The sequence below is a fragment of the Trachemys scripta genome, chromosome 4, assembly GCF_013100865.1.
Source record: "Trachemys scripta elegans isolate TJP31775 chromosome 4, CAS_Tse_1.0, whole genome shotgun sequence".
NCBI classification, from domain to species: Eukaryota; Metazoa; Chordata; order Testudines; family Emydidae; genus Trachemys; species Trachemys scripta.
In genome coordinates this window covers 134,536,216-134,545,313 of record NC_048301.1, presented here as the reverse complement: position 1 = coordinate 134,545,313, position 9,098 = coordinate 134,536,216, and the positions used below count along the sequence as shown (strand labels likewise).

At 53.8% G+C, this 9,098-nt stretch overlaps 1 protein-coding gene across 9 annotated transcripts in view; it reads left to right on the top strand.

The window, feature by feature from the left end:
• Window positions 1–1,083: 1,083 nt before the first annotated feature.
• The window catches only part of STX3 (syntaxin 3), a 32,735-nt gene continuing 24,720 nt past the window's right edge, over window positions 1,084–9,098 (top strand). For all 9 annotated transcript variants that reach the window (XM_034767698.1, XM_034767693.1, XM_034767697.1 and 6 more), the window contains exons 1-2: window positions 1,084–1,230; window positions 1,455–1,621. In XM_034767698.1, coding sequence (XP_034623589.1) covers window positions 1,592–1,621 — 30 coding nt within the window. In that variant the 5' untranslated portion in view covers window positions 1,084–1,230; window positions 1,455–1,591. The remainder of the gene's footprint in view (window positions 1,231–1,454; window positions 1,622–9,098) is intronic.

The window sequence follows — 9,098 nt, the reverse complement described above, 5'->3', positions numbered from 1 at the left end:
ACAAAGTGACTGAATGACTTGCCCAAGGTCACAGAAGCAGTCTGTGGCAGAGCAGAGAATTCAGTGTGGGTCTCCAGATAACACCCTAACCATGGAGCCAACTTGCCCAGCCTCAGTGCACACCTCTATGGCCACTCTGGGTCACAGGGCTGCCATAACCCTGGGGTGCCTAAATTATGCTAGGGGCTGTTCTGGCTCCTGACCGGCCCAGAACCAAGAGGGGCACAAAAATGATTTAAAGTCATCTTTGCTTCCTCTCCCCTGGGCTGGGCCATGCAGTCCCTCCCACAATCTTAAGCATCTTGAATCAAAATAATTCCGTCTCAATCAGTTTTCACATTAACCCCGCTCTCCTCCTCCCTTTTTCTCCTTTCCACTTTCTTTATACATTACAGAGAAGTAAAGAAAGTCACGCTCAATTTATTTTTTCCCTGCAGTTCACCACTAAGGATCCAAACCTGAAAGGTGCTGAAATCCTGTGGCTTTCATAAGAGCTGGGGATCAGTCCCTCCCAGAATCAGGCTGTCAGCTGGATCTGTAAAGGGACCCAGTCATACACTTTGGATTGGAAACAAACAAACACAACTCCAAATGCCAAGGTCCTGACCCTGCAATGAGCCCTGTGCAGGCAGATCCAGGGAATCTGTGGGGGCACAGGGTTCCAGTTGCATGCCTGGGATCCCAATTTCCTTCCTTGCCTTAGCAACTGGCCTCTGAAATGATTAAACCAGAAGGAATTTTAACAGCTTTCTGATGGCATGTTTGTTCTGGGCCTTTCCCTATGTGAAAGCAGACAAGGCACCTGGGGCACCAGGCAATCCCTGGTCAGTTTCAGCCTCAGTTTCTCAAGCGCTTGGTTGCAAAGGCTGGCTCTCTGAACAATTCCCATCTGATTACAAGCTGAAAAAATGGCAGGAGAGGTTTCTCTGAGCTCTTTGGTTTCTGATCAGGGCCGAGCCTGGGGCCCAGTCTGGCCTGACTGTGTCATACAATCATAGAAGATCAGGGTTGGAAGAGACCTCAGGAGGTCATCTAGTCCAACCCCCTGTCTCTTTAATTGTTGAAGCTGGGTGGATCCCAGGACATTAGAGAGACAGGGTGAGGGAAGTACTGTAATAGCTTTGACTGTCCCAACTTCTGCCGGCCACAGAGACCAGCTCACCCTACCTCACCCATCTTGTCTCTCTCCTAGCTCTTTAAGAGATTGTGGGGCAGCAGATTCTTGCACAGGTAAAGTGGAGGCTCCCATCTTCCCCCTCCCCCTCCCTCTGTCTTTCCTCCCTTCCTCTGTATGTCATTGGGGATTAGCAGCTGGGGCCAGGCCAGCTCGGCAGCGCCTGGCAATCCTATGCGCACGGCCGCACGCAGAGGCAGAGAGACCAAAAATAAACAACGAGGGGACGGACCTTGAGTTATTTTTTTCTGGTCTAATGAGCCTCCCACCCCCTTTCTAGCCTGGGCGGGAAGAAGGCGAAGAACCGTCCCCCGGGCCTCTGCGGGCGCTAGGACTTCCTGGAGCGACGCCGGGCGTCTGGGAAGAGCCGCTAGGAGCCTTCACCTGCTCGGAGGAGCTCCGGGGCGCCGGGGCACCATGAAGGATCGGCTGGAGCAGCTCAAAGCCGTGAGTCACTGGAGGGGGGGCTCGATCCCTGTGCCCCGGGGCTGATGCTAATAATAAGACCCAGCTCTTCTGTAGCGCTTGGGGGGGCTCGATGCTATGGTGATACTGAGAGTGGGAAGTGCCGGGGGAAGGGGGCATTCGCTGGCACTTGTGGTTCCCCCCCCCCCCGCTTCCTGCGCTTTTGAGTATCCCCCCCCCACCCTAGCTACTCCCCCAGCTCCCTGGTCTCTCCTGTATTCCCCCTTCTCCACACTCAGCCCCCCCACTCCCAGCTCCCTGGTCTCTCGAGTATTACGCAGTCCCCCCAGCTCCCTGGTCTCTCGAGTATCTCTCCACACTCCGCCTCCCCGCATCTCCGGTTTCTCTAGTATCTCTCTCTCTCCCCCTCCTCCCCCCAGCTCCCTGGTCTCTCCAGTATCCTCACCCAGCTCCACAATCACCCCTTCCCATCTCTGGTCTCTCCAGGCCCCAACCCCGCCAGCTCCCTAGTCTCTCCAGTATCCCCACCCAGCTCCACAATCACCCNCCCCAACCCCGCCAGCTCCCTAGTCTCTCCAGTATCCCCACCCAGCTCCACAATCACCCTGCCCCCCACCAGCTCCCTAGTCTCTCCAGTATCCCCAACTCACCCCCCCCACCCCCTCTCATCTCTCTGTTCTCTCCAGTATCCCCACAAAAACAAAGAGGAGTCCAGTGGCACCTTAAAGACTAACAGATTTATTTGGGCATAAGTTTTGGTGGGTAAAAAGCTCACTTTTTCAGATGCATGGAGAAGTGGATATTTTACCATGCATCTGAAGAAGTGGGTTTTTTACCCTTGAAAGTTTATGCCCAAATAAATCTGTTAGTCTTTAAGGTGCCACCAGACTCCTTGTTGTTTTTGTGGATACAGACTAACATGGCTACCCTTCTGATACTTAGTATCCCCACAATCAGCTCCTTCCACCTCCCCCCCCCCAATCTCCCTAATCCAGTATCCCCACCCCAGCCTCACAATCAGCCTCCCATCTCTGGTCTCTCTAGTATCTCTTCCCCCCCCCCCTCCCCAGCTCTACAATCAGCCCTCCCCCACAACTCCCTGGTCTCTCCTATGTAAAGCTGAGGGTAGGGGGAATAATCAAGCTCCATTTGCAGAGTGATTGTTTTTCTCTCTCCCCACAGTGAGAGAGGTTGGGGGGGCTGGAGTGATGGCTGTATGTTGCAAATTGGGGGGGGGCAAACCCAGGGCAGCCCCCCCAGCGATAATAGGTGTTTGATGCCCCCAGGAGGGGAGGGGAAGGAGGAGAGTGTCTGCATGAGGTGTCCTGAGGGCTGAGCAGGTTGTTGCTGAGGTTGAGGTTCTTTTGTGCCCTGAGAGCAGAGGACGGGGGGGGGGGGGGGGGGGGGGGGGGGGGGGGGGGGGGGGGGGGGGGAAGAGGGGGGGGGGGGGGGGGGGGGGGGGGGGGGGGGGGGGGGAGGGGGGGGGGGGGGGGGAGGGGGGGGGGGTGCAGGNGGGGGGGGGGGGGGGGGGGGGGGGGGGGGGGGGGGGTCCAGGGTTCAGAGGGGGCCTGCTGGCCAGGGGCCCTTGTTCTTCTATTAGGGGGGCCTCACGAGGGTCAGCTGAGGAAGGGGGAGGTGGGCTGAAGAGATCTGGGGGATGGAGACCATTTCAATCCCCCCATCCCCCCCACTAGTATTTGGATGAGTCGAGCTGGCAACTTCCTCCTTTTCTTTTCCTCTTGGGGACGGTTTTTTCCACCCATTGCTTAGCCTGTCCGTTAACGGCCTTGCCCACCCATTGCTCAGCCTGTCCGTTAACTGGCGATAACAGTACCCACAGGGTTACACCCATTATTACCCTGGCACTTTGCTCTGTGACTGTCTGAGCTTCCTTCCCCTGCATCACACAGGCACCTTGCTGGCTGATCACGGGGTGGTGAGCGCTAGAGCCTGGGGCTAGTCTCAGGAGGGTTGCTTGGGCGCACTGGCTCTGGTGCTAGTTTCTTTAATGTGTGGGGTTGCTTGTGAGCACCAGGGGCTATACACAATGTGCTGCTATTGTAGGGTCGCTTGTGAGCTGCACATGCTGCGTTATTCCTGTAGAGTGCTTGCAACCACCCCCCTGGGGCTATGCACCCACCTTTCTGTTATATGAACTTGCGCGAACTCCCAGGGACTGTGCAGGCTGCCTCGTGATGGTAGGATCACCCAAGGGAGACGCATGTGCGTGCTGCCTTATTATTGTAGGGTCACCCGTGAGAGCTGTGTATGTTCCCTTGGTGATGTCACTGGTGTCAGAAGGCAGGTCACCCAGGGCAAGGCCGCCCGTTGGCACGGGATCAGACTCTCACAGCTTTCATTGCCAGGAAGCGCTGGTTAAACATGTATCAGACAAAGGGCTGAATGCATAGAATAAAAGGCCGAAACAAATGGGAGGCCTGGTGTCTGTGAGGCTCCTGGGTTAGCTGGTCCTACTACGCCCTCATTCTCCCCAGCCTGTTTTGCCCCAACCCAGCTGTAATGCAGGATCTGCCCTGCCTGGTAGTGCATGGGCAGCAGCTAAGCAGAGCCTGGTGGGAGTAGCACGACTGTAGTATCCTGTCCGCAGCTTCTTTGCTTCAGGGGGGCTCTGGGGATTTTTGGTCAGAGGTGTCAGAGAAATCTATAATGCTGTGGGAAGTGGATCTAGCTCCCATCCTGGAGTGTGTCACCTTTAAGGGAGCAGGTATTCGGAGACTAAACCATCCCTGTTCTGATCCCATCACCTGGGGCAGCAACATCCGGTGCCCATATTCTCCTGAAGGCAGAGTGGGATATCACCAGATCAGGCTAGGATGTGGGGATTAGAGGGAGTGTGGATGAGGGGTCAGAGCATGGGCCTAGACTCACTGCTGACTCACTGTGTGACTTTGGCTGAGTCACTCCCCCACACCTCCCCATGCTCAGTTTCCCCATCTGTGAAATAGGGCTAATGATGGTGGGCTGTGGAAAGGCCATGTACTTTCTGCCGTTTACTACAAAAGAGAAGTAAGATCTCTTCTTCTGGTGGGAGCCTGGGGGAGCAGCAACCTCAGCCCCTGGGGCTGGAGGCAGGGGGAATGCTTGGCAGCGCCCCTCCCTGAAGCTTAATGAGCAGCGCTGTTAGGCTCTAAAGAGAGTCATCACCTTCCCTTGCCCTCATCAGAAAAAGGAGGCTGCTGTGGGGCATGAGGAAGTGGCAAAGGATGGGCAGGAATCTGCAGGGCTCTGAGGGGGAAGCATGAGAGACAACCCAACCCCCTCTATCCGGGGCATCCCAGGGCGATGCTGCCCCAGCCTGTGGGCCCTGTGAGAAAATCCACGTGCCTTGTTTGAACTGCACCCACTATGGGAGACCCTGGGGGGAGATCCAAACCGTCACTAAAGATGACTCTTCTCATTGGGGAATAGCAATCTATGCCAGAAAACAGACCCCCTGAAAGAAACCAGCATCTCCTCTGTAATTGCTCACCTAAAGGATCACATCAGGCTTGTTGAATTAATAGCTTCCCCCCCGAAAATGTCTTGGCCTACCCAGAATGGAGAGGCCTCTCCCAATCAAATTCTCTCAGAGCCCAAAGGGTTAAACTTTTTTGCCTGGCTTCCCCTGGGGGGAACAAAGGCCTCGCCTGGTCTGGATGTGTCCCTCCAGAACAGCAGGAGTTAAACTCTCCCTTTCGCCATCACCCCAATGACTATTAGGACCGGCTGGAAAACAAAAATTCCTTTCTGTAAAAAAGGGAGAGGATTGGAGATTTATTTTCTGCATGGGAATGAAAAAGAGACCTTGAGAGAAAGAGCGCATCTGTGTCCCCACAATAGCCTGGTGGTTTGGGCACTCATGTGGGATGTAAGAGATCCGGGTTCAAGATCCTGCCCTGAATCAGGGGGAGAGAGGCCTTGAACCTGCGACTCAACCACGATAGCTGTTGCAGAATATTCTGGAGTGTCTGCTTTGGGGGGTTGATCTCTGCGGTACAGGAGCGGAACAGGCGTCCTTTGAGCTCTTCTCTTTCTGCCGGTCCAGGGGTTACATGGCAGCGTTGATTCATTTGGTGTCCCTATTGGTGGCTGGGAGAGAAGGGGGTGGGGGAGAGTGACAGGGATTTAGCTGGGATTACAAAGCCATCAGCTAGGGGAAGAGGAGATAAAACGCTTGGAGGGGAGAGAGAGAGGGGGATTAATTTTATTTTTATTCCTCGGAGGGCTGGAGTCCCGAACCGGCAGTGAGAGTGGGAGGGCAGGCAAAGGGAGGGGATCTGGATGGGTAGCAGGTCCGTCCACCCTCTTGGGAAACAATCTTGTCCTGCCCTGGGGGTTAGGGGGAGAGGGGTTACCAGGGTCTGAGTGGGATATGGCACATAGGGACAGTTCCCCACCCCTTGGATACAATCCCAGATCTGTCCTGGCATGGGGACCTTGTCAGGGTGTGACTGATGGGGCACAAGGAGCAGGCGGGTCATTGGGGCATTCTCATGACCTGCTCTTTGTAGCTTGGGAGGGCAGTGGGACGACTAGCATATTTCCCATAGTCGCTCCCCCATTGTTTGTGCCACGTGATGTGTCTCCTTGGTAGATGCCATCTTGAGAAGTTGAGCTCCATCTGAGAGGCATTATGTTGGCAGGGGGGTGGACCTGGTCTCCTTGGGCCATTTGCTGAGGCTGGGAAATCCAGAGCCACAGCTGGTGTCTAAACAGGAGATCCCTGTTCCAGGGGTTCCCCACTTGGGGGTCTGAGCAGGGACTTTGGGTCGGTCTCTCTGTGGATCGGAGACAGGCCCCATAAGGCCTGGTTTAATCACCAACCAACCCGTTGGCTGCCTTCCTCCTCCAGAGGGAACAGGCTGGAGGTTCGCTGGTTACGCTTGGCCTGCTCTAGCTGGGGCAAAGTTCAGCCTCCTAGGCGGATGAGCATATCAGTAAAGATCTGAGCAGAGCTGTGTTACTGCCCCCGCCCCCAAAGGTCCTGTGGAGAGTAGAGCATGTCCCAGGCTGGAGGTTACGATGCCATGCTGCCAGCCGTCAAACGGGCCAATCTGGCAGTGGCCTGGGGCTAATGCAGGAATAGTAGCCTCAGTACCTTCCTCCAAAGACTTTGCAGCCCTCTGGGGAAATCAACCACGATAGCTGTTGCAGAATAGCTCCCCTCTATTCTGTTCCTGAATAGAGTGCTCACATGGGGAGTGACTGTACCTAGTGAGCAGAGCACTGCGTCTCAGGAGGCCTGGTTTCTAGTCCCAGCTTGGCCACTGGCCAGCTGGGTGATCTTGGGCAAATTACTTCCCCAAGCTGTAAAATGGGGATAATGATCCTGCCCTCTTTGCAAAGTGCTTTGTGACCTACAGGTGAAAAGCGTTGGATAAAAGCTAGGACTGATGATGATTATTTTATTGGTGGTATTTCCCATGTAGAGAAGCCCTTAGGGAGTTGACATTCTAGAATTAACATCCTGATGAGCACAATTTTACCAGGATGTGTCTGGTCTTATTTCTGATGGCCTGAAATGATTCGCTAAGCCAGTCACTCATTCAGTACAGTGGCACCAACCAAACCTGATGTAACTTTGAGGACTCTGTTCCTGGACTGTATTCCAGCCGTGGGAGGGGATCAGCCCTGAGGGCAGGGGGACAGACTCTGAGAGAGGGATGGTACTGGGAGAGATGCTAGGCCACACTCCTGGGCAACAGAGGATCCTGTGGGAAGCTTCCTTTTCTCCCCACCTTGGTTAATAGTTTTGGATGAAATTGATGCCCATGACATTGAGGACACTTTGTGAGCACTCAGCTCTGCAGCACTCTTGGTGGTGGGTAGAGTTTAGATGGGCTCTGGTCAAATATTGGAGAGAACAGCTCTGCTGCTAACGGAGAATCAAATGGATCCAAGTCACTTGACAAATAAAACAGTACTAAAAAAAACAACCATCGGTTGCCATGCTGTACAGTGCGTCCACTTGGAGCTAAGAGCTGCATAATCGGGAAGCTGCTTGCAGTGCATCCCACCAGCTTTATTGAACCTGCTATTATTAGTATTACTTATCTGTATTTCCTTGGTCCTTGGGAGACCTGCTCATGGAGCAGGACCCATTGTGCTAGGTGTTGTACAAGTACAGATGGGCAACGAGACAGTATTGGTCAGCGTGATGGGCAGTGGTCTGTGCACATCAACAGTCTGAGCGTTGTCAGGTTTTCATAGGCATTGCAGCAAAGGAGAGTTTTGAAGCGGGATCTGACTGGGGATGATGAGGCGGAGCTGGAGATGTTTTATGAGGAGCGTCTGCCAAGCAAAAGGGGCAGTCTGGGAGTAAGCACAGAGGTGCCTGTTTGAAAATATAACACGTGGGCGGTGGAAGCTGGCCCGTGGGACCAATTGCAGGTGAGCATCAACAGCTTGATAGTGAATGAGGGATGAGAGGTCGGGTGGGGATTGACCGCAAAGGGCCTTGGAAGTGAAGACAAGCAGCTTAAGTTTGATGCGATAGAGAAGGGGGATCCCGCCAGAGGAGGGATGCAAAGAGAGGAGGTCAGCGACGGGCTAGTAAAATGATCTTTGCACAACAATATATTCTTATGTGCAAGGAGGTGGGCTCTTTCTGTTGACAATCTGCATATACATCTGTAGCTCTTTTTAATATAGCCTTTCCATAACACTTGGAACTCCATAGCAAAGGCAGGCCAGAGCCTTAGACTCCAAAAGTCACTTAATTACAAGGAAAATTTCCATTAACTGGCAGCAGTGTAAGGCCAATAGCACACCAGTGAGCGGCTCTGATTCCATCCACTAGAGAGCAGTGGTGCACATTTACTCGCTTTCTCTATCTGTTCAGACAATACTATAGATTGTGACAGAGATATTTGCTTACAGCTGTGAGCGAGCTTCCTTCCCCCCCCCCCCCCCCATTGGCTAAGCGAGGTCCTCAGCATAACAAGTACAGTAGTACTTTCCTGCTTTCTGCTGTGGAGATTCAAGAAGGAAGCAGAATGTTTTGGGTGATGCCTACAACAGATGGGGTCAGGTCCTTGCTGGTTTGATGGCTGGAGGGCCAGAAAATTGAGGCGAGAGAAAAGTGTTAAACAGACCAGGGGAGTGGGGCAAGATGGGAGGGCAGCAGCTGACGGTATGTGCTGTTCGTTACCTGTGGAGACAGCGTCTGTTTGAATCACAGAATCATAGAATATCAGGGTTGGAAGGGACCTCGGGAGGTCATCTAGTCCAACCCCCTGCTCAAAGCAGGACCAGTTCCCAACTAAATCATCCCAGCCAGGGCTTTGTCAAGCTGGGCCTTAAAAACCTCTAAGGAAGGAGATTCCATCACCTCCCTAGGTAACGCATTCCAGTGCTTCACCACCCTCCTAGTGAAATAGTGTTTCCTAATATCCAACCTAGACCTCCCCCACTGCAACTTGAGACCATTGCTCCTTGTTCTGTCATCTGCCACCACTGAGAACAGCCGAGCTCCATCCCCTTTGAACCCCCCCCCCAG